Raw genomic sequence first — 23974 nt, forward strand, 5'->3', positions numbered from 1 at the left:
TCCACACTCCCCAAGCGCCTCAGAAAGAATCACTGTTTCTGCGCAATGATTCTATAACTCGTCGTCACCAACCGCATGGTGTCCATCTTGACAAAGGCCTGCCCATCCAGACAAAGCCGGTTGATGAGCGTCTTGAAGTGGGGCGGCAGCAAGTGCACCTTGACCAGACCAAGAATAACCTGTCGCAAACTGCGAAAGTACACGTCGGCTTTGTCGATGAGTGGCGCCTGTAGTCCATCTATGCTGGCATTGTCCGACTTCAAAATAGCGAAACCAGCATCTTTCAAGGCCTTTTCGAAAGTTTCGGGCGTCGGTGTCCCCACAGCTCCGATCAGTGGCTTTGTCCGCCGCATCAACTCCGCGTGCTCCGGGTTCGTCGCATCGTACGCCGGGAGACTAACCCAATCCAGCAACGAAATCTTGGCGCCGGGCTTCAGGACGCGGCGCAGCTCGCTGAATAATTTCGGGAGGTCTTTGCACAGGCTAAGTGCCTGGATCTGGTAGAATGCGTCAAAAGAGTTGTCCTCGAAGGGCAGCGGCAGTTCGTTCATGTCCTGAATCGTGAAGCTGTTTTCCAGACCCATCTGCTCGGTGAAGTCCCTGGCCTGGGCGATCTGGTTCGGGTCAATGTTTAGACCGGTGACCACGGCGCCGGTGACAGCCGCCATGTGGGCCGCGACTCTTCCGCGGCCGCATCCAAGGTCCAGGACCCTGTCTCCCGGTTTCAGACCAATATCCTGGGCGATCGACTCCTCGTACAGCATCTGATTATCGAGAACGGACGCCTTCTTGTCCATCAAGGGAGGGATGTACATCTTCTCCACGTCACCTAGCGCGCAGAGGTGATTCAGGACTCCATAGTAAGCTTGCAAACAGTCGCCGACTTTGGTCTTGTAATCCGGGCCGAGCGTCTTAACCATCTGCTCCTCATCTGCCCAGTCAAGGCTGTAAATGACATAAGATGCCATAAAATCGTCAACTTGTTTTGGCGTCAAGTCGAGGAGGTACTTGAATGACTTCCAGAACGTCTTGGACCGCTTAGGCGATGCTGTGCGGTTGATTTCATGTTTTGCGCTGTTGTTGCTGTGGTCGCTATTGCTGCGGCCAAGATGCAGGCCGTGCTTCTTTTTCCATGATGCCTGGCGGGCGGGCTTCAATGTTGAGACGTCATCTGAGGTCTCGCTGGGACGGGGACTCGTATCACCGATGTGAGGTATTGTTGTCGCCGATGGCGGTTGCGCAATCGCTGCCGCTGCTGACATGACTGCTAGTGGAATGGCAGATGACGTGCGGCTGTAGGGAATTCAGGGGGCTTGTGGTTCTGTCCGCAGGTGAGAGGTAAGACGAACAAGAGAAGAGAGAAAATCAAGAGAGGCAGGAAGGCAAGCAAGCTGGGTATCACAGTGTGCATCCAAGAAATGATGGAGAGGCAAAAAGGGACAGGTGATGGGCGGCCCAAAGTCCTTTATACATAGTACTCTCATTTCTTTACTCGTCTGTTTGGCATTCGATCAATCATCAATGACCGAATGGCAAACCAACCAGTCAAAGAACGGAGAAAGATCTGACGGAGCCGCAAACCGGATTGCTTTCTAATCTCTCGTGACGCTGCTCGGGATGGACGGAGGTATGTCCGAAGATTCCGACTGGGTCCAACCATCACCAGACCACTTAAAGAGGACGGGAGCTCCAGCGCTGGGGCTAGCAGCCAGCCCATCATCAGCTAATAACACAAGGGGCCGGAAAAAGCAGCGCCTTGGAAAGCTCCGAGCACATCAAAATAGAGGGAGAGGCAAAGGAAAACCCGCGGGCAGCGGACACAGCGGACGGACTTGACTCCTGGCTTACGCGCTGAGTCACCTCCGGGGCCACCTGATAGTTCGATAAAGAATTTGTCCTGCGGTGCGGCGTGTGTGACTGTAAAGGTCCTGTCCGTGTCTAGACTCTACCGCATCGCAACAACGTCCGCTGTTGCATCGCATTCTGCGCCTCTCTCTTATTTGCCCTTGTCCATTGGCTCCTCTGTCCCGCTATTTTCCATTCGTTGCGTGTGTATGTTTGTTGCATTTCGACGTCATTGTGGCGCTCTCTGCATGGCCTCCAAAATTTTGTTGTTCTTTTTACCGGCTTACTCCCGGTGGATTATTATCAAAGCCCGATTCCTCCCTGCTCAGTCCCAGTTTAAACCACTTTATTAAGCACGGTCGGCATGGCACGCGGATCCCGCGTTCGTCGCGATAGGGCTGATGTGGCTGGAGCTGTGTGGTTAAAGCGGACATGAAGCGCCGGTGAAAGGGCGAGGGCGCCAGAGGTCATTGCATCCGCTTGTGTTTCGCCATGTGTGGCTCAGCTGTTTCTCCCAAGTGTGGTTACGTCGTGGACTCATCACCAGCGGAGAGATGTGATAAGTGTGTGAGCTGTCAATAGGGTGAAACTGCTCCATGGATCAGAGAGTACAGACTATTCAAGATTGATTAAGCTACAACATGTCATATTCTGCCACACTCGTCATCCAACCGTCGTCATTTTTGTCTTTTGAACTACAAATAGCCTCAGCTTGGTATCAGGCACTGCCTTGCTCTCATAGTCGAAATGTGGCCTGGACCGGTCCGCATATTGCTTAGCCCATAGGTTTATTCAAAGTATGCCTTGTTCTTCTCAGGGCTTACCTCGTCTCATACGTTTGGTTGCCAGATGCTTAGGCAGACTTGTTGACTTGCTAGGGTCTTTGGCGGCGGCCTCTTCATTTCAGGCGGTCGTCCGTACCAGGAGTGGCGTGGCCTGTCTCATTTCTAATTGTTGGAGTCCAAGCTCAAGGTCAACCCAGCTCATCGCCATAAAGATCGGTTGGGAGAACTAATCATGGCTATCGACGGTACTCGACTTCGGTTCGCCACTTTACTTTGATACCTACCGTGGAAACTCGTCCAACACGTATTTGCGCTAGCCCGTGTACTTGATGATTTAAGCCTCTCTTGGTATCAAAATCTTGCTGATGTCCGCCACTGATTGAGATTTATAGTCTGAATCGAGGTAAGTATTGGTCGAAAGCTATCTGAGATAGCGGGAGCACGGCCTAGCGTAAGTACGAGTTGGACGAGTTTCTACGGTAGTCTACATTGATTGCATGCGATTGTTCATACAGGTGCTGTAGGAACATGCAAACAAGATATTCATACAAGAACTAACGGGTGACTCATGTCTTAAATCGAGGACTCATTTCGCATGTCGAAGGTACGACAAGGTGCCTAGGTCACGGACTAACACATCTCCTGACGGAATAGAGCATGCTCTTTTGACTGTTATGCCTTGATACAACGCTTGCCTCAATATGCATCATTTGCCTTTGGATAACTCGCTGCGAAAAAAACACGCTTATCCTTCTTTGCCATTCTCGAGTGACTCACTTAATTCTTATTTCGCATGTCAACATAATGCTCTGATTGTTCCGCCGTCTGTAAAATTTCAGAGACTGGTCCTCATGAAAGGCCGCCACATTTCTGCCGAAGAGTCTTTCAATGCTTCTATTGAGACTCAGAGAATCATTCTTGGAGTGACAAGCGGCTTTGCAATGTTAACATACAGAGGGGTCTATTCACCTTTGCTCGCCATTTGTAATTTGAGCCAAGATGAAGAAGTCCTCCTCCAATAGGACTCTTAATTAAATCAGATGCTTTGAGCTCAGACGTATTGTAAAACGTCATATCACTGTAAAGTTTGCTACAAGACGTTGAGTTACTAAGCCGCTCTTCGAAATCTGCTCGTGAGCTGTTGAGATTTGCCACCACCCCCACCTGTCCGGGCCCAACGATTCGAATCGCGTTGGTATTGCGGTAGCATATGGATACTACTTGATTGATGAGATTAGTTAGTCGTTTTGCTAGAGGAACATCCAACTACCGTTCAAGGGCTCAAGTGTCTCTAACAAAATCAAACGTCCGTGTACTCACAGCAGGTATCAAGAAGTGAGGTGTTTAGACAAACGTGATAGCAAAAGAAAGGAGTTTTTGCCTAGCTAACTACTTTGACTAATTGGCCGCATTCACTGGCTAGCTTATATCACAATCTTTTGCGAACCGCCATTAGAATGCTGGAACATTTGCTGGCTTCCCACACTAGACTACGTGAGTACATGTAGCAAAGCCAAAGCCGGACCAATGGTCGAAGGTGTTGAGTACATCGCCGCTGTCAAGTCAATTATCTCAAGACTGCATTGAGCCTACATGTAATCACTTTTAGTTTTGAAATAAGTTGAGAGAAGAATTTCTGCAATAGATGATACGACCAACGGCGTGCTGAGGAAATCACACGTCGGAACGATAATCACCATGTTTCTCATATCTCTTTCTCCCATTTGCGTATCCAGTCCTGTCGAAAGAGTTAAAGTAAGACCTTGGATCCGGCCATCTCGGCTTCCTGTTCAGTTGAATATTTTGAAGTTCTATGGACATCCTTGGCCTCGTCCTCGATAATGCAAGCACGTGCTCTAGGTAAGGCCCGCAAAGCCGACCACTATAAGCGTAGAGCACAACCTTCCTGAGCTCGGGAGCCTAGCTGGGCTGTCTCGCTAGCTCATCAAAGAATTCTTCGTGCACGAAGAGAGTTCTATTGGCAGCTTCGCCAGTTATCTGCAAGTGCTCCAGTCCTGGACAATGTTGACAGAATGCGATCAAAGATCTGTGTCCCAATTGGGTGGTAGCCCGCAATTTGACAGAACGAAGATTAGGGCACGCCGCCGCCAGCCCCACGACAGTGTCGTTCGTCAAGTCTCTGGCGTGGTTATCGGGATGATAGCTGTCGTCCAAGTGTAGGAATTCAATGTGCCACAGGTTACGGCAAACTTTGGGAAAATAGATGAGGTCGTCGATGATTTCGCTGGGGACAATGGTAAGCAGATGCAACGCTACTGAGTTAAGCGGTGCCATGAGCAGAAAATCAAATCTTATTCCTTCTACAATCGAACTGGCCGAGGGTGAATGGGATATGCGTCATTAGATATCAACTTACCGTGTCAGTTGCGTTTCGGTCCCGAGAATAATTTGTCTTGTCGAAGATCCCAGTCTGTTTAGATGTTCCGTTTCCCAACTCCGATTGCCTTGGAAAAGGATACCCTTAGTGCCTTTCTGAGTGTCTGGGCGCCTGATGTGTTTCAATTGCTGGATTGATGATGCTCTTGATTTTGACGGCTGGGGCTCAGAAGCAACAGTGACTGTCTGAGGCACCGGGTCAGGCAAGCCCACTTTGTCCGTCGTCACCAAGTCGATGACGTCGTCTCCTTCCTCAGGTGGACTCGAAGAGTCCGTCGTTGTTGTTGTCATTGAAGAGGCTAGCGCTGTGGTCGATTGTGACATTGGCGGGGGTTCTACATGTTGAGGCGTTCTGGCGTCTTTGGTGCCTTTGGCTGGATTTTGATAGCGCGGGCTAGAGCTTTGTTTCTGTCTACCTTTACGAAGAAGGCTGCAAGAGAGCCAGACTTCTTCGCTGCGGAAGACTTTGCTGTCCGAATTGGAGGCATCTCAAGCAGTAAGTATTGAGGGCCAAAGAGATCATCCCGGCGAGGAAGAGGATGGGAAAGCAGGAAAGGTTAGAGAAGAAGGGGGGGAGGGAGGGTCGAGTGTCAGGCTCCGCCGGATAGGGGATAGCATAAGGGGCAATAGGAGGAGGACCAAGCAACAAAGGAGCAGCTCAGGTATATATAGAGCGCTGAGAGTACAATTCGAGGGAGGGGCAGATTTAGTAATTCATCTTTTAGACCTAACAGCAGTTGGCCTCTGTGAGCTTCTTCCCTGTGTCGTATACCTATTGACATCGAGTTATTAAGGTTCGCGAAAAGTGGAGGAGGCTGGCTCGCTGGCACAACAACGATAGAAGAAGTAGCATTGTCGTCTACCTAGTCTAGGACAGCGATTGAGGGGCATCTGACAAATGCCACGTTCAGTTATTGCTGCAGCTCTGCATTGAGAAGAATGCGGCAGATAGAAATGATATGACATCCGTTCTGCCTTTGTGTTCTGGTGACAGAGATTGCAACATGGCTCGTTGCTAGTAGCTAGTAACCAGAGCCAGAAATAGTACAACGCTACGGCCCTGAAGAGTTACCAGCGTACTATTACCGATTTAGCAGGGGGTAAGGGGGGTCTAACAACAGATCTCTCGTCATTTCCCTACAGTGCCAGATTCGAGATGGGAAGCAGCAATGTTAGCAACGTGGTTTCCGTTCGCTTTGTACACATGCTGAACACTGGCAACCGGCATTGGCAACGCGTCCGTCAGGACCTACTAAGTCCACTGACCAGCTATGGTGTTTTAAATATGAGATGACTTTGCGAAAAGGCGTGCGAGTACAGATGAAAATGGGCAAAGTTGAGCCCGAAGACGAGGGCTCCCTACTATTACTCTTCGTTTCCGGCTCTAAGGCAAGTTCATTATCTTACAGTCGCTGCTGCCCTGGTGTGAGGTGAGGTGTAACTACCATCACTTAGGTTGCAGAACCTCTGTCTTTTTGCACAAGTGACCTGTACACGCGCTTCGTATTGAACGGAGTTTCAGTTGGTGGCATTGATGCAAATCTTGGTCGTGAAAGCCGAGGCCTGGCTCGGTATTCATTTCAGCTGGTGCAACGCCTCGTAGCAGACATATTTTGACGCATGCCATTAACGAGATAATATTCACTGTGGGAGGGATTGTGCACGCTATCCCTATAGTCTGTTATTTGCAGGCGAGATCATTGACGGTGCAGTCCGAATGCTGCGGTTTCGATGTGCAACAGCTCCTAATCACTGAAACGAGGTATCCTCGACCCTAGTAACAAAGCTAATTCGAGCTTCACGAGCTTCTTTGAGTTTCATATGGACGGTCCAATGAAACTACTGGAAACTCCATGTCAGGCGGATCATAGAATGTCATCTTAACGGCGATCAGACTGACCTAGAACATTGCGTAGATCCCCCCGAACCCCACAAGGTGACTATGTGACGGGACAACGTGTCAGACAGGTCAAAGGAAGCCTTTTACGATACCGAATACGTAAAATAGGGCTATTTTTCCTGTTGACAGCGATCACACTGAGAACAAATGGGATGACAGACTAAGATCGCCTGAATCAATCCCTGAGTCAACCTCGGATTTGCCAAGATTCTGGAACATTGGCATGGTAAGAGAATTTCAAGAACCCACTAAAGGACAAATCTGGATCGGCCACTGGAGATAAATTTGGCTACAACTTCCCTCTTATCCAAAGAAAATATCTCATTCATCCCTCGATTGGACTTCATTCATATAATTCTCATTTGTCTGGTACAGAATCGCAGAGCCATATTTCGTACCACCTATCTCGTTAGCATCTATTCAATCATCTGTTATTAAATACCTCTCATCTCATCTACGTCTCCTCATGCCTCAAAATGCGGCTGATTACTCTGACAGCTTGCCTGACGCTTCTAGCGAGCTCGGTATTGGCCCGTAAGTATCTCGCCTCCTATCCGTAGTAAGGGTCGATTTTGGTGTCCTCGTTCGCTGGAACAAAGGAATCGGCTATCACTTGGTAACCGACTTGCTCGAATTGACTCCCGTGCCCGATAAGATATGATTGAACTGTGTAAATGGGGGTTGAACTAAGCCAAAACTAATGAAACTTCTAGAAAGTTGTAACAACGGCCGGGGTTTTTGCAAAGGCGGACGATGCGAGCCTAATAACGACCCGAGCGGCGCTGGCCCGTTTGTCGGTAACTTCAAGGAATGTCAGACTGGGAACGGACGATCTCAAGTCGACGACTTCATCTTGGGAGGTGGTAACCAGGATGCTGAAGTCAATGCTGGCGCTGCTTGTAACAATGGTAGAGGAACCTGCAGCGCTCGCGGTGCTTGCGAACCTAACAACGACCCCAGTGGTGCTGGACCATTTGTGGGAACTTTTGAGGAGTGCTTCAGTTAGAGATGCTAACTTCTTCCCTCAATACAAGCCATCTTTCAATCGTTTGACATAATGGCCCTTGCCAACAACCACAGCCCCAAGCGAGACAGATGTGACAATGTGTTGCCAGTCATCCTGGTCGACGGCGGAGTTTATATATCCTAAGTCCGGCTCCTAATCAGGGGCAGAGGAGCTTATTCAGGACCAGTCATCGATTTCAATCCCCTTGCATGATGGACCACAGCTCAAGCTTAGTTTAAGAGCTAATTCCGAATCACGAATGCTCTGATGGTCAGCAAGCTGCACCAGATGGTGGGCTTAAAGAGGTAGGCCAGTGATCAGCGCAGTGCGGGGTAGCTCTTCGCTTCTCGGTTCCATCACCGACCCGCGCTGTGACCGCTCCAAAGTATGTCGCGATCGGGCTTGATGACGTTTGTGCTGCCAACGTAGCTATTTAGACCATCTCTCTGCCCTTCACAACCTTCTACAACTTTTCAATTAAACAATTTCCTGCCAGCCGGTCTCAGCAGATCATATTCACCCGTACAACGACTTACTCATCAAAAGTTTAGCACAACTCGCAGCAATGGCATCTAAGGAGCTCCCAGCACGCCTGAGGGAAAGTATCGAGAGCACCAAGGTCGAGTACCGCCAGCTCGGAAAATCCGGGTTGCGTGTCTCAGTTCCCATTTTTGGCTGCATGAGTTTTGGAGACTCTCAGTCCATCGACTGGGTTCTGAATGAGGATGAGGTATATTGAACGCTTACGCGATGATCATCGACCAGCGTGGCTAAGAAACATAACATGTAGGCACTTCCGCTTCTGAAGGCGGCGTACGATCGGGGATTGAATACTTGGGATACCGCCAACGCATACTCGAATGGCGCATCCGAGCGGACGATTGCCAAGGCCCTGAAGAAATACAACATCCCCCGCGAGAAGGTGGTCATTTTGACTAAGTGTTTCTTTGCCGTCGGTGAAGAGCCTGGTATGTGACTCGGTGCTTGATGCTGTGACAATCATGGTCGCATCACTGACGAACTTCTCACTTTGTAGAGACTCGTCACTTCAACTACCGCGAGGAAATCAACAAATCAAGGGACTACCAAAACCAATGGGGTTTGTCTAGAGCTTCTATCTTCAACCAGGTGGAGGCGTCCTTGAAGAGACTGGACACTCCGTACATCGATCTTCTCCAGATTCATAGATTTGACCCCAGAACACCTGTAGAAGAGACGATGAAGGCGCTGCACGACTTGGTGCAGACGGGAAAGGTTCGGTACATCGGTGCCAGCAGCATGTGGGGTACTCAATTTGCCCAGATGCAGTTCACTGCTGAGAAGAATGGTTGGACGAAGTTCGTGAGCATGCAAAATCACTACAATCTGTTGTATCGCGAAGAAGAAAGGGAGATGAACCGATTCTGTAATAACACTGGAGTCGGACTCATTCCGTGGGCTCCTCTCTGTAAGTCAATGGCCCTCACATTCAGGTTCGGCTCACGCTAATTGGTGACATCAACTAGGCCGTGGTCACCTAGCCCGACCACCAAAGGACTTTGGCTCCACCTCTCGCAGCAAGACCGAGAAGGAGGGTCAGCCCGGAAGCCATGGAACGGTGGAGCCGGACCTGACCATCATCAAGCGAGTTCAGGAAATCGCGGAGAAGCGGGACTGGCCCATGTCCCATGTGGCTCTTGCATGGATCAACAAACGAATTACGAGCCCCATTATCGGCTTCAGTAGCGTCGAGAGAATCGACCAAGCAATCACTGCTGACGGCAAGGTCCTAACCGATGAGGAGGAGAAGTACCTTGAAGAACTGTACCAACCCAAGGCCATCTCGGGACATGCCTAAGTCGGCCGCGCAGGGAAGGATCTAGATAACCTTTGAATAGTTATGAAGGTAGAGCCAATCAGATCTTTCTTGTAGCCTCCTCCAAATGATTCTGTGTAGCATCAAGAGTACACAAGTTAGCCAGCATCTCCCTGGAAGCTGGCAATGATTGACACTTCCAAGACGTTGACGAAGCTTCACTTCAGCTATCAGCGCTCCCCGATATCTGTCTCCCAGTACTGCTTGAATTACGGTGCCGAACACGAATTCGGAACTATGATGATTTGGATCCTACACAGTAGATTGGCTGAAGCGGTCTTCGTCTGATCTCCCTCAAATCCTCGCAACACAGACCGTCGCAGAACATGAGTTTTTGCCTGATTCGGCGCCGTTGCCCTGAATAACACTATCTCCAATGTAGCCGATGCAGCCAATTCAGGCCGATTTCAGCTCTTGTGGTCCCCCCCTCGTCTACATTACACTACTCATTCATCCAAGGTCGTATCCCAAGTCGCAGCCATCTGATAGCATAATCGCGTGACACCTGCCGACCCATCATATGTGATCTCGCTGCCGAGGGTGGAGACAAACGTGCTTCTACCCATGGGATCGAGTTGCAGGGAGAGCCCCTTGTTGAAGTTCTTGAGAGGTTCAACGAGCAGCCTCCTATCTTGGAATGCTGTCAAATTTTAGAAACACTTCCGTTTCGGGCCATGCGATGCGAAGAATAACCTACAGTATCCGCCACATCGCTACCTCCCGCGCGGCGCTACCTGGTTCATCTGGAATTAAGCTCATTGGACAAACCAAGACGGCAGCGATGGAATCTTGGTTCATCGATCGTAATGAAGTCATTGCCTTTCCATTCATTCCGAAGACAAGCTCCAGGCGTAATGACCATCGCGCCATATATCGATCCCAATCCGCCGCCACAACCCCATTTGGATCGATGGATTCGCCTTAGTGGAAGGATGAGAACAAGCCAGATGAGCCTTTCTCCGCTCTTGCATACTTTTGTACCTCATTATGATTATTTCGAACTTGGTCTTCGTCTCTCTATGTGCTCAGACATGGGCTGCACCACAGCAAGGGGGCGGTGGAACCCCTCGAGTCACCATCAAGGCACCTCAAGCAAACCTGAAAGGTACAACGAAAGGATTTCTTGGAGCCAAGGCTGGTGAAGTTGAATCATTTAATGGGATCCCCTTTGCCAAGCCTCCCATTGGAGACTTGAGGTTCAAGCCACCTGTACGGCTTACCGAAGCCATGGGCGAAGTCGATGCCACCACGGAACAACCAGAGTCATGCCCACAGTTCATCCTACAACCAGACTTTGGCTCGCCTCTTATTCCTCCAGACCTTCTCGATAAGGTCCTCAATCTACCCATTCTCAAGAACCTAGCCGTCGGGCAAGAAGACTGTCTCACCATTAATGTGCAACGCCCCGCCGGAACCAAAGAGGGAGATAAGCTACCGGTGATGTATTGGATCTTTGGCGGTGGGTTTGAACTAGGCAGCACCTCCATGTACAATGGAGCTGGACTTATCGCAGAAGGGATGTCTACCGGCAAGCCATTCGTTTTCGTGGCAGTTAACTACCGTGTGGGTGCTTGGGGATTCATGCCGGGCAAGGACCTCATGCAGGAAGGCAGCTCTAACGCCGGTCTTCTGGACCAACGAATGGGACTAGAATGGGTCCAGGACAACATTGCTAGCTTTGGGTAGGTCTCATAGTCCCTCTGAACCAAAATGAAAAAGTCAAAGATGCTGATTGCTTGTCTTCTAGTGGCGACCCGGACAAGGTCACTCTATGGGGAGAGTCGGCTGGCGCTATATCAATCTTCAGTCAACTCTCTCTCTACAACGGCAACATCACACGCAATGGCAAGGCCCTCTTCCGCGGCGCCATAATGAACTCCGGATCTGCTGTTCCGACTGATCCAATGGACTCTCCTAAAGCCACAAAGGTTTATGACAAGGTCCTGTCTGCTGCCGGATGTGATGGAGCGCCTGATCGATTAAAGTGCCTGCGAGATCTCTCTTACGATGTAAGGCTATCTAGTGTACCTCTATCTCTGACTATTATGGCTGACATATGCGGCTAGGACATGCGCAAAGCTGCAAACTCTGTGCCAGGCCTTTTGAGTTACAGCTCAGTAGCTCTTTCCTACCTCCCGAGACCTGACGGGAAGAACATAGTGTCAAGCCCAGAAGTATTTGCTACTTCTGGGAAGCTCCCCAAGGTGCCCTTCATTTTAGGAGATCAAGAAGACGAGGGCACCCTTTTCGCTTTGTTCCAACCGAACATCACCAGGACTCGAGAGGTTGAAGAATACCTCGGCGAACTCTACTTCAACAATGCCTCCCCGCAGCAGATCAAGGACCTAGTAGGCACTTACGCTGCCCGCCCTTCTGAAGGATCGCCGTTCAGAACCGCAGGGTTCAACGAAGTCCGGCCGCAGTTCAAGAGACTAGCTGCCATCTTAGGTGACACGGTTTTCACCCTCACCCGTCGAGCTGTGTTCAACATCTCTCAAACAGTCCAGCCAGAAGTCAACACCTGGAGCTACCTCGCCAGTTACGACTACGGTACTCCTGTCCTCGGAACATTCCACGGATCGGATCTCCTCCAAGTATTTTACGGGATCAAGCCGAACTACGCTGCTTCGGCGACACGGGCGTACTACTTTAACTTTGCTTACAATCTGGACCCCAATGACTCCTCTGGAGGCACGGGGAAGGCAAAGGTGAAGTTGATCGATTGGCCTAAGTGGAGAGACGGGAATAAGATGCTACACATGATGGCCAAGAGTGCGGATTTGATAGATGATGATTTCCGACAGGACAGCTTCAACTTCTTGCTGAATAATGTAGAGAAATTACGCTTCTAAATTTGTGGGAGACTTTACGGTTCGTCTGGGGACTAGAGCTGGACTCTATGGTCTTCTGAAGTTTGGGGTTGGAAAGACATGGCCTTTCGCAACGACATCACTGGCGTTTGTGCTATGCGCACCTGCGGCGCCGCTCTTATCAGTTAATACTCGACTGAATCAATTCTCTACGACTACATGCCGATTATTGTTCCATGAAGGGTACATGTAGTCGCCCTGGCCACCCCCATAACCATCTCAGTGTCAGTGTGGCCAATGCGGTTGTCGTCTGGTACCGACTTGCGATGACACAAACGTCCGCCTAAGCTCGAAGAAGCGATTTGATGCGATCTGTCACGTAGGATCTCGCGCCAGCTTAACAGAAGCCCCGCAATTTTATCTGAGTTTCTTGGATAGTACTCTGTCTACTTATATGGCTCTCTCACTCTATCGGCTCTAGTAAGATACTTCAAACTCGGCCAACTCCTGCGCCAAGTTTGACAATGGGTGCTACCAAATGCAGAGGAGTGAGCTTGAACTGGTAGGGCGCCTCATAGAAGGTACCCTTCTGGGTGATGTTGACACCGGCTTTTCCCCAGTCATTGGCTATTACCATGTTAGCATATCCTAAGATAGTCACGAACAAGTGACGGGATAAGCAAATACATACGTGCACCAAGATTAGCAAAGCCATCCAGTTCCTCGTCACCACAGACACAAGTATTTGGAGAATCATCGGGGATTACGAGGCCGTAAGTGCTGAGCGCCTCATGGGTGTTTCCGCGAAAGACATTGCCTTCGACGAGAACCTGGTTATCGGAGCGAGAGTGAATAGCCTGATAGAGGAAATCTTCGTAGAGGTTGCTATAGATGTGCTGGTGTCCGAAGCGACCTGCAGGCCCGCGAGTGCCCTCGTTCTTCCAATAATTGTGGTGGTATGTAACGTGAAGATGGCCAAAGTCGAGATCGCGGAATGTGGCATCGTTCCCAACGAGGGATGACTTCCAGTGGTCGTGGAAGTAGTTCCAGGAAACAGTGATCCAGTCCGAGGCACGGATAATATCAACCTGACCGTCCTGTTTGATTGGAGTTAGCAACATTTCTGATTGGGAAGCTCATGCGGAAGAACGTCATTTACATAGAAGTCCGGGCCTTTGGTAATATCTGAGGTGAATTCGTTGTGATCCACCCAGACCCTAGTAGAGTTACGGATCGTGATGCAGTCATTGTCCAGGATGTGGCTGATCTTGAGATTCTGCAAGATGACGTTCGTTGCGTTGTAGACATTGAGACCCTTGCCGGTAATATGTGCTGTGTTCCTGTAGCCAACTAAGCTCTTGTTGGATCCGACGTTGAGGCGTGCAGGCAAGACGAATTCGCCCTTCAGGACCACAATCTTGGGATCACTGCCTGCCACCGCGGTCTGAAGCTCAGGAACACTTGAGACTGTCACGGTCGGGCCGCCTTTGCCTCCGGTAGTCTTGCCAAGTGGGTTGTCTTTCGCGAAGCCTTCGACTTCCCAAGAGGCAAGTCCGAGCCAATCGAGGGGATTGGCAGTGGTTAAGCCTAGGAAGGCGCAGAAAACTACCGAGACGCTGACTCTCATAGTGGTAATTATCTTGAGAAGGAACCGGGGCCGGAAAAGAAGACACAGAGGGGAGTATGACCACTACTGACAACAGATTGCGTGATCTACAAGAACGGCCCATTGACTGGAAGGCCAGTGCCTGGTCCTACTTATATACCATCTACTGCATCCATGAGCTCATAGTCTGCTATTCAATCAGCATCCCTCAAACCCCGAACCGAGCCTCGAGCCAGGTTCCAAGCTACTGGATCTGCAGCTATTCCGCGATTCTATGAACGTCATGAACATTTTCCTACGAGCATGCGGAGAACCCTGCATGCCTTGCAGAAACTGCAGAAGCCATCACCAATGATAGTCATCCAGGATACCAGGTCGAGCATCTTGGGCAAGCCACGCAACCACGGAAAGGCCATGCCAAGATCCGGCTAGCGATGGCGCTCCACTGCCAGTGGTGGAAAATGGAGACTCCGGGCCATGATGGGATGCAGCAGAAATGGCACGGGATGTTGCAGAGCATTTGCCTGTTGGGAAAGACGAGATGTTGGACGCAGCCAAGGTTGACTCCAACCGCTGAAAATCAAGCGAGATGGAGATCATTTTGCCTGAGGTGACGGTGTATGATGGGGGTTATTAGAGGATATCTGCAGGTGCAATAGGGTAGGCTGCAGGGACAGGTAAGAAATGCAGTTGGCTGGTGGTAAAGCCTAATCTACGGAAAATGGGGTAGACCTTGCTCCAATGCAACAAGAATACTTCACATTGGTTGGGTCCATCATCCCGTGGAATAAGCTTATGGACTTCCCGAAAGTCAAAAAGAGACTCTATGCGGCCCCGATCGGGAATAACATCAATCATCCAAGGTCCTTTGTGTCGAGTGTCCGTCGCAGGGAGGGAGCAATAATCCCCTCTTGCTGTCCTATGTCTGAAGCCCAAGCATTTGAATATTACTCCAGGGGCTAGAGAATCATTACCCCTCACGAAATGCACACGATGCAGGGCGCATATGCAATGCCGCGACGCCCAGGCTAAATCAGCCTGTGAAATTCATGTATGCGGAGCTGGGTCTCGTCCGGAAATGCTCTCAGACTCAATCGTCCTTTCATTCTTTGGGTTCGGAGGCGTTCGGGAATCCAAGCCACGCGGAGCCCTTGTCCAGATTCTTCCATGAACCACGTTGTCGAGTAACACTGCGTCTAGTCAACCAACTTCTATGAATTGACGTGCTCATTTCTCCAGGAAGTGGGTCAAACTTTTCTCAATGTTGGTCGAGCTTAAGAATCCGGTTGATCATCTATCAGCCTATCATCATGATACTTCTCAACGATTTCTAGGAGAGTCTCGGAGGCTTCTGAGACAGCTCACCTGTTGTTTTAAGAGGGTTATTCCAGGCCAGCGGAGAACTTTACGTAAGGGGCTTTCGAGGCGCTGGCGGTCTCACCTCAGCCCTCTCGGCCAGGCCCGTCTGCTTCGGGGCCTCAGCTCCGGCTCAACCACCGGTCTAGACTCCGCCCCGCAGACACGGCCCCACCAGGGCTTTCCTCCCTCGCTTCACGACTCAAATCCCACACTTCCTCACCCTCCCACCGCAATGATTCCTATTGCCTAATTTCCACTTCAGCCTTCAACAATTCAAATGGTCTGGTGGTGTAGTTGGTTATCACGTCAGTCTAACAGATTCGAGGCAACTCGAACTGAGCACACTGAAGGTCTCCGGTTCAAGTCCGGGCTAGATCATCATGGGCGATTGGTTTAGTGGTATAATGACCGCTTAGCATGCGGTAGGTCCTGGGTTCGATTCCCAGATCGTCCATTCTTTTGCTTCCTGGAGCCTTGGTTGCTTTGGCGTTTGCTTTTTTTTGCCTTTGTTTGCATGTTCCTTGCCCTTCATTCTCTGCTCCTTATTATAGTTCTAGTCGGATCACGCTCCCCCCCCCCCCCCGGGCCCCTTCAGGGACCTTCACAAAGAAGAGGTGAAACGCAACTTGCCAGGCATTATTAACTTGTAAAGGTCTATAGTTCTAGTCTTGCTTCAATGTCGAAGTGGGAGGATGAAATGGCTGCGCAAGCCTCTACTCCTGTTTCGCAGGCTTGCGTCCTACCATCAGGTACATGGGTGTGAAAATCTTCTCCTTGCCACCGAGAACAAGCGCATCAGCAGCGACACAAAGGCTATCTGACATCTTCATCATCCCAGGAGGGGCAAGTCTCAAAGTCTCCATAAGTCCAAGGAACCCATGCGTAAAAGCCCGTCCTAGCCCAGTCATGCGGAAGGTGTAGAGCAAGTCGCCCACCGTCTGCGCGTGTCTCCAGCTACCCGCGTCCAACGGCCAGTACCACGGGCTCGGATCCGGACGCTCTGCCATGTCCTCGTTCTGGATCATCTCGAAGCCCGCTGCTTGGAAGGCGCGTACAGCTTCTGATGCTTTGACCATGTTGGCGATACCGTCTCCTTGTTCGATGTCGATGCGAATCTTGCGCAGACGGAGGTCTTCGTTGTCGTACTTTTCCGTCATGACCCATTCGTAGACGCCAAAGACGCCACCAGGCTTGAGGACTCTGAAGATCTCGGAGTACACGTCTTGTAGGGACGGGGCGTGGACTGTGGCTTCGATAGCGTAGACCGCGTCAAAGGTGTTGTCTTCGAAGGGAATGTTCTGTTGAGCATTTGTTGTCAGTTAGGCTTGCAGGTGTGATTTATCGAAGGTAAGGGTTTATACCATGAAGTCGCCTTGGACGAATTGGACCTGCTTATCTAACTTTGATTTCACAGCATACCTCGTGGCCCGTTCCACCTGGTACTCGTTGATGTTGAGACCGGTGATGTACGCCCCTGTGAACTTGGCAATCTCCCGAGCAGGTCCGCCCACGCCGCAGCCAACGTCCAGTACCTTCATATCCTTTTTAATGTCGATAACGTGGGCGAGGTAGTGTTCGTGTCTTGCGATGCTCTGCTTGAAAGATTCACCGGCAGAAGGGCGAGAAAAGTGGAAGCTTTGGCCGAAGCCATACTCGTAGAAATCGGTCGCCAAGTTGTAGTATCTAGAAAGCCAACAATTAGACCACAAGATTGCTTCTTAATGTGAGGATCGAGCTTACTGCCGAGTAAGAGAAGCGTAATCTGCTGTACGAGCCTGTATGGTAGCAATAGTTAGGCAAAGTTGGGTAAAAGTGTGCTCGTAATGTTGGACGTACATCCCGGTCTTCTTTCGTTTCTTTTTGTGCGCTCTTATTGTCCCAATGACTGAAGTACTCGTCCGTGGCTGCCTTCTGGGCTTCGTAGTTCTTCTTCAACATTGCTGACATGCCGACGTCTTTGGACGTTCCCTTGTGAAGGATCTTCTCAAACGTGGCATCTTTAGCCAAGAGCATCTGCCCTTCCTCGGGAATCGTTCCAACCATGATGATAAATGATCAGGTATGATTTGTAGATGATGGTGTCTTGTAACCGAGTTGGAAAGACTGATTTTGCGATGCTGAGAACTGGTAGGAAGCCGGCAGAACTTGTTTTTCAAAGTTTTCGAGGTGTTGTCATCCTATCTTTCCGACACGAGCGTCTTTTGTGCTTTTAAATGTTTTTTCTTCGATATCAGCTTCAACCATTAATCCAAAGAGTTGCACATATTGTTTCCATCATTTACAACGTAAGGAAGGCTGAGATCTCAGACACGAATACGTGAGAAGCTCTTCCATGAAAACCAAACCCGAATACGAATGCGCCTCTCAGCCCCCCACTGCGGATGTTAGAACCGTCAACTCGGGCAAAGCTCTGGAGTCTTTCTAATATGTCGACCCTGCCCAAATGGGAAAGACGGTGGATCACGAAGATTATGCAACAACCCGTTCGTTTCCGTAGATCCGTGTCTCTATTCAATGAAGGATCTTGATGGAATTTGTGGATGTCTCTCGAGATGTTCTGTCTTTTCTGCAGGCATCATTCCGCTTTACTATGCTTTCTGATGAAATTGCTAGTCTTCGGGAGACCCATATTTCGAGCCTATTGTGGAAAAGCGTCGGTCTGACCTGTCCGTGCCGCTCTCAGAGCCATGAACACGAATACGAAGAATGGCCGGATACAACAATACTTGCCTTGATATTGAGGTTGTATAGTTGGCACAGAGAGACACCGGATGCTGGTATATCGTAGGTATTCTCAACATCAAAGCGAATGAACATTGCACGGGGTGACTCTTACGCTTCTTGCCATCATAAATATCCCTCAAAAAAGCTTAGCTCAATGGCGCATCATGGATTGTGGCAGCCACGGTCTCGAAGTAGGCTCCATCCATGCCCAGGGTTTGTCTGCGAACTTGATAAAGCAGACCCGCTCGTTGTCCTTGAGCTTAGCGTGGCGTTCAACTCCTAATAATCATCATTCCGCCCCAAGTCGTGAAGCCAATGCATTATCTACTAACCCGTGATAATGTTGTCGTGTCAGAATCATAGAGCCATAATTTTGATTGCATAAGGCAACGATAACCTGATTTTCATTAGGCGGGTAGTTAAGAGATCAATGGATTGCGACAGGAACAGACAGGACTATGGGCTATTCTTATCTCTACAATGGCCAAGTTCTGCTGTGCTCTCCCGATGGCGGGGTATTCTGTCCGTACTATTTCTACCGCTTCCGTGGCTGGTGCGGGGCGGAGCCTGGTGCCCGGGGACGGGTCCGGGCTCAGGGGTTCCGGAAACCTCGGAAGACAGCCGGCGGACCTAGCATGTGATAATCGGAGCCGTGGAGATGAGACGGACCCGGCCACTTGGTGCTGCCCCGTTTTGATGCTGCGGTAACGATGGGCTTAGGCCCGAACCCGATTACCTATGGCTCCACTTACGGTGCATATCGAACGGAGCCGTGACTCGTGACTCGCGATAATCCTATCCGGATCGTACAGCGGGATACTCGTGCCATCCTTGTCACTCCCGTCGGCAGTCTTGTGTGGTAGCCTTCGTCAGCCTCAATCGCTAGTCATTTTCTAGGTTCACGTCTCATTGACACGATAATGAGTTCGCCCTAAGCCGCCTTCAAATCTGGGTTGGCCAGATTTGCGGTTGTCTGTCTAAGGACCTGACTGTAGATCTGACAGAGCCGCACTATGCATTGCCCTGAAGAAATCGAGATATATCATATATCCTGTCGTGTCACTTAGATACGATGGATTTGGGCAGAAGATTCGATCATTTGCTGACTGCCCGTCGATATCCGAGGCACGTGTAAGATCTATCCGGTGAGCTTGGTTTCTACATCTGGAGATGATTGGAGGGCCAAGACTCGGGATGATCACGATGGGCTGCGGGGGGATGTCGCATAAGCGAGCAATGACGACAACGTGGCAGGTGGAAAGGGGACTTATTGGCTCTGTCGGATGCTTGCTTGATCTTGTGTCCACCACAAGTTCCATCCCCGGACTCGACCTCTTTGTTCCACATTGTCCCCGTGGGGAGAGATGCTGTTGACTTGGTCGAGCCTCGACGATTGACCCAGGAATCCAGGTGAGGCCGGCATCGCGCCGAACGAAATTGGGCAGAAAGATTAGGGAATGGTTGAGAGGAGCTCCTAATTTCAGCGAAATTCTGCTCGCGCGTGATACGCCAGTGTGCTTTTTTGAGTTTCGCGGACCTGGAACTCGTTCAGTCTGGGGGCGCTCACCCGCCCAACCTTCTTCTCGAAATCCCAAGTATCCTCACTCCACCGTACCCCCGCCAGAGACTCAAACAAGAGACCAGAGACCAGACCAACGAACCTTCAACGTTGCGTAAAGACGGTACCGACCAATCGCTGGAACTCTGGCGCCAATCCCCGCCTAGCGTCCCGCAATATTCTTGATGTATCTGCGGGAGGCTACGCGGGGAAGAACGCTGCCGTTCGCCGTTCGATCATCAGGCGGTTTGCTAAGAAAAAGGCGCTTGTCTGTTGGGAGTTGGTACGGATACGGCACACGCACGCAGTAGTGTACGGCAATAGTGGGATAACTTGATGGGGGTCGATCGCTGCTAGATCTCTCCTCTCACTCGCAGCCCCCAACTGTCAGGATCGTAAAGAAAGGGAATTTGAACCAACAGGAGCAACCAACGCCAACCCCAGAACACCCACAGCGACAGTCATCCCATCTGCAAGTGTCTGTGGCAGGGATGCCTAGTTTCAGCGACGTCAGGCAAGAAGACCTATTGGCCGTCCCGCCATACGAAATCTCGCAGAAATCTTCGCCCCAATTGCCGGTGGGTGGAATCGCCGAATGTTCTCTGTGCCGCCATTCGCCAGACATGGATTCTTGCACAGGATCCCTACCAAGCTACTCCCTGGTGGGAAAGGCTCGCTGACCCGAAGCAGCATCAGGTACGCCACATGTGCGCAGGGATGTACGCGGTGTCGCCGGCGAACACTTCTAGTGTACGGTACGGCAAGTCTAGACATCCAGCTGGCACTACCGTCTCACTCTGTGGTCTTGTCTTTTTGAGTTTTGGGCTGACAGTTTTTCTCTCCTTTTGGGTGAGGCGAGAAGTGTCCGCTAGAGCCTAAGCAATGCTATCCCGTACTTTGTCTGATGTGGGTTTCTTCTCTTTTTGCCGTGACCCTCCCACCCCTTTCCTTTCCCAATACTTGACCCATCCACATCCATATGCGACCCAGCCGTTCGAGACATCTCGCTGTCAATCCCCAACCAGCAAACAAGTACCAACCACACTGCATCTCCAACCCCAGACCTAACATCCCTCGACTTTCCCCGCGCGAGCCAATGGGTCGCGGAGAAAGTGGAGCATAGCGTGGTCCTTAGTCCTGGATTCCAAGCCTTGGGTCCTAGACTGCTAGGGGGGACGGGCGAAAAGGAAGCCTTGGGGTTCTTTGGTTCTGTCTTCTTGCATTGAAGTGCGGCGACTTAAGACACGGATGGTCCATAACGTCAACATCATACATACCTTCTTTCCGCCACCTTGGAATTGAATTTGAGCGAGCCAGTGAGAAGCCGCGCCGCTTAATCGACTACCTTGCTTCTCCGGGAAGAACTATCACCACCACCTCCTTGGCGCATAGCATCAGGTTGATCGAGCAAACGTCTAGACAAGATATAAGATGATCTGATATCCCCAGTCTCGACACATCTTCAGAACATCAGCTTCAGCAACTTCATTGGGATTGACAACAATTCAAGCTCGAGCATCTTCGATTCCCCTTGACAGGAGTCTCAGAACACCCGCTCTGATCTTAAAAGATCGAGCCCGAACCCACATTCATCCCCGGTTGATCAATCCTTCTTCATTCCCCATATTTTACACCAGTACACCGCAACCATGGTGCACATCGGATCATCCGCGGGCAGGGCGCCGACCGAGACCATCCAGATCGACTCGGAGGCCACCCGCCGCATGTCCATCGCCGACGCCGACGCCGCCGGGCTCGCTCGTGAGGCGGCCAACGCGACCGAGGCCGAGCTCAGTATGGGCCTCATGGCATCGATCAAGCTCTACCCCAGGGCCGTGATGTGGTCGCTCTTCTTCAGCACCGCCGTCATCATGGAGGGTTTCGACAAGACCCTCATCGGCAACCTCTATGCCTACGACGTCTTCCAGCGCAAGTTTGGTGAGATCCAGCCCGACGGCAGCTATCAGTTGACTGCGGCGTGGCAGGCTGGTCTCAGTAACGGCGCGCTTGTCGGCGAGATCACCGGCCTGTTCCTCAACGGTATCATTGCCGAGAGATACGGATACCGCAAGACCATGATTGGTGGCCTCGTTGGCGTCACGGCTTTCATCTTCATCATCTTCTTCTCCGAGACCCTTGTCCAGCTCTTGATCGGAGAGATGCTCATTGGTATTCCATGGGGTATCTTCCAGACCCTGACTGTCACCTACGCCTCCGAGGTCTGCCCCACACATCTGCGAGCCTACCTTGTGAGCCACAATATTCCCGCCAGATCCTTTTTTGGGCTAATCGCTAACTCTCTATTCAGACTACCTATGTCAATCTCTGCTGGGTCATTGGTCAACTCATTGCCAGCGGTGTTCTTCGAGGTGTCATCACCCGTACTGACGAGTGGGGATACAAGATTCCCTTTGCCCTCCAGTGGATGTGGCCCGTTCCCCTCATCATCGGCATTTTCTTCGCTCCCGAATCTCCCTGGTGGCTCATCCGCAAGGAGCGCCTCGACGACGCCAAGAAGTCTCTCATCCGCCTCACCAGCCGCAACCAACAGCAAAACTTCAACGCCGACGAGACCATTTCCATGATGGTCCACACCAACGAGCTCGAGAAGGCCGCGCAGAGTGGAACAAGCTACATTGACTGCTTCAAGGGCACCGACCTTCGCCGTACCGAGATCGTCTGCGTCACATGGGCCATTCAGACTCTTTGCGGCTCGACGTTCATGGGATACTCGACATACTTCTACCAGCAAGCCGGCATGGCAAAGGAGAACGCATTCACCATGTCCTTGGCCCAGTACGCTCTCGGCGCCCTCGGCACAGTCTTCTCCTGGTTCCTGATGCAGCACTTTGGCAGACGCACTCTCTACCTCTCTGGCCAGGGCATCATGTGCGCCATTCTCGCAGCCATTGGCTTCGCCTCCTTGGCTGGAAAGTCCAACGTCGCCGCACAGTGGGCCATCGGCAGCTTGCTCCTCGTCTATACCTTCATGTACGACTGCACTGTCGGCCCCGTCTGCTACTCTCTCGTCTCTGAACTGAGCTCGACCCGCCTGAGAACCAAGACTGTCGTGCTCGCGCGTAACCTGTACAACATCACCGGAATCACCACCAACATCCTGACCCCGCTGATGCTCAACCCTTCTGCGTGGAACTGGGGCGCCAAGAGCGGTTTCTTCTGGGCCGTCAGCTGTGCCATCTGCTTCGTCTGGACCTGGTTCCGTTTGCCTGAGCCCAGAGGCCGCACCTATGGCGAGCTCGAGATTCTCTTTGATCAGCGCATTCCGGCACGCAAGTTCAGGAAGACCGAGATTGCTGGTCTCACTCACGGAGCTCAGTCCACTGACAGAATTTCCGAGAAGGAGTCCATGGCGGCCGTCAGCCAGATTGAGAAGACTGCCTCAGCATAGAAGTCTTTGAGAAACTGAAGGTGAAGGATGGATTCTTTCGGGATTAGTCTACGTATACCATTGGATCAGAGAAGGGTTTGGATTTTCATCAGCAAGCATTTTGCAAACATATCGTCTTTAGATTTTTTGTCAAAGATTAATCTCATAAATTTCGTTACTCAATCATTCTACATTCGTCTTATTGTGTCCAGACGGTGAATGGCTCCCCGCGACTAGTAATTACTTGCTAACTGGGAGATTTCCAGATGATGGATTCAACATGAGATAACTCACCGATGTCAATAGTCACCTAAGTTATGAGTCTTTGTGGAATGCCCCCAACTTCTATTTTTCAATGGACCAGACTGCTTACCTGCTGTATAGCAAGGTTGAACTCGAAGAAGTTCCGACCAGCAAAAGAGAAAAGCCATCATTCATTGGACTCAGTATTCAGCGATCGCTCTCTCCGAGCTCCGGGAAGCGGGGCGGCGGATGAGAACCGGGATCGCCCGGCTGCCTAACGTGCCCGGGCATTCTAAGCCGGCCGGCGTAGCCCTATGGCTCGGTGTATCTTGCCGCGACGAGGTCCAATCGGACCAGATTCATACTAGTAATCGGAGTCCATCTCCGTGACAGGGACATGAGAAACCTTTCTTGAATGCGCTGCAAATTCCTGTCGCCTAGGATGGAATCCTAGACTGGAACTTTGGGTGACTCTTTCTCTTTTCTTTCTAGGTTCCA

General features: G+C 50.9%; 9 protein-coding genes across 9 annotated transcripts; 5 read left to right on the forward strand and 4 right to left on the reverse strand.

Annotated features, from left to right (window-relative positions):
- Window positions 1-29: 29 nt before the first annotated feature.
- Window positions 30-1262, reverse strand: CPAR01_05776 (methyltransferase domain-containing protein; the record flags this gene model as incomplete). The annotated part of the gene is made up of 1 exon (XM_060490052.1): window positions 30-1262. The coding sequence occupies one exon, from the start codon at window positions 1260-1262 to the stop codon at window positions 30-32; it is 1233 nt and encodes a 410-aa protein (XP_060351518.1).
- A 682-nt stretch (window positions 1263-1944) lies between these two features.
- Window positions 1945-2241, forward strand: CPAR01_05777 (uncharacterized protein; the record flags this gene model as incomplete). The annotated part of the gene is made up of 1 exon (XM_060490053.1): window positions 1945-2241. A coding segment is annotated over one exon (297 nt), but the record flags the coding sequence as incomplete, so codon positions are not given.
- Window positions 2242-4550: 2309 nt separating this feature from the next.
- On the reverse strand, window positions 4551-5513 carry CPAR01_05778 (uncharacterized protein; the record flags this gene model as incomplete). Its single annotated transcript, XM_060490054.1, has 2 exons — window positions 4551-4875; window positions 5008-5513. Coding segments are annotated over 2 exons (831 nt in total), but the record flags the coding sequence as incomplete, so codon positions are not given.
- Window positions 5514-7393: 1880 nt separating this feature from the next.
- CPAR01_05779 (uncharacterized protein) lies at window positions 7394-7933 on the forward strand (the record flags this gene model as incomplete). Its single annotated transcript, XM_060490055.1, has 2 exons — window positions 7394-7461; window positions 7645-7933. The coding sequence occupies 2 exons, from the start codon at window positions 7394-7396 to the stop codon at window positions 7931-7933; spliced, it is 357 nt and encodes a 118-aa protein (XP_060351521.1).
- A 565-nt stretch (window positions 7934-8498) lies between these two features.
- On the forward strand, window positions 8499-9770 carry CPAR01_05780 (aldo/keto reductase; the record flags this gene model as incomplete). Its single annotated transcript, XM_060490056.1, has 4 exons — window positions 8499-8663; window positions 8724-8901; window positions 8970-9380; window positions 9439-9770. 4 exons carry the CDS (start codon window positions 8499-8501, stop codon window positions 9768-9770), a joined length of 1086 nt encoding a protein of 361 aa, XP_060351522.1.
- A 1005-nt stretch (window positions 9771-10775) lies between these two features.
- Window positions 10776-12640, forward strand: CPAR01_05781 (carboxylesterase; the record flags this gene model as incomplete). Its single annotated transcript, XM_060490057.1, has 3 exons — window positions 10776-11470; window positions 11536-11797; window positions 11855-12640. The coding sequence occupies 3 exons, from the start codon at window positions 10776-10778 to the stop codon at window positions 12638-12640; spliced, it is 1743 nt and encodes a 580-aa protein (XP_060351523.1).
- A 448-nt stretch (window positions 12641-13088) lies between these two features.
- Window positions 13089-14225, reverse strand: CPAR01_05782 (pectate lyase; the record flags this gene model as incomplete). Its single annotated transcript, XM_060490058.1, has 3 exons — window positions 13089-13225; window positions 13290-13695; window positions 13758-14225. 3 exons carry the CDS (start codon window positions 14223-14225, stop codon window positions 13089-13091), a joined length of 1011 nt encoding a protein of 336 aa, XP_060351524.1.
- Window positions 14226-16276: 2051 nt separating this feature from the next.
- On the reverse strand, window positions 16277-17606 carry CPAR01_05783 (uncharacterized protein; the record flags this gene model as incomplete). The annotated part of the gene is made up of 4 exons (XM_060490059.1): window positions 16277-16861; window positions 16925-17246; window positions 17304-17338; window positions 17400-17606. The coding sequence occupies 4 exons, from the start codon at window positions 17604-17606 to the stop codon at window positions 16277-16279; spliced, it is 1149 nt and encodes a 382-aa protein (XP_060351525.1).
- A 3888-nt stretch (window positions 17607-21494) lies between these two features.
- Window positions 21495-23254, forward strand: CPAR01_05784 (sugar porter family MFS transporter; the record flags this gene model as incomplete). Its single annotated transcript, XM_060490060.1, has 2 exons — window positions 21495-22094; window positions 22154-23254. 2 exons carry the CDS (start codon window positions 21495-21497, stop codon window positions 23252-23254), a joined length of 1701 nt encoding a protein of 566 aa, XP_060351526.1.
- Between the last annotated feature and the right edge of the window lie 720 nt (window positions 23255-23974).

The sequence above is a fragment of the Colletotrichum paranaense genome (assembly GCF_030867605.1).
Source record: "Colletotrichum paranaense strain IMI 384185 chromosome Unknown Scaffold_4.1, whole genome shotgun sequence".
In the NCBI taxonomy this organism is placed as follows: Eukaryota; Fungi; Ascomycota; class Sordariomycetes; order Glomerellales; family Glomerellaceae; genus Colletotrichum; species Colletotrichum paranaense.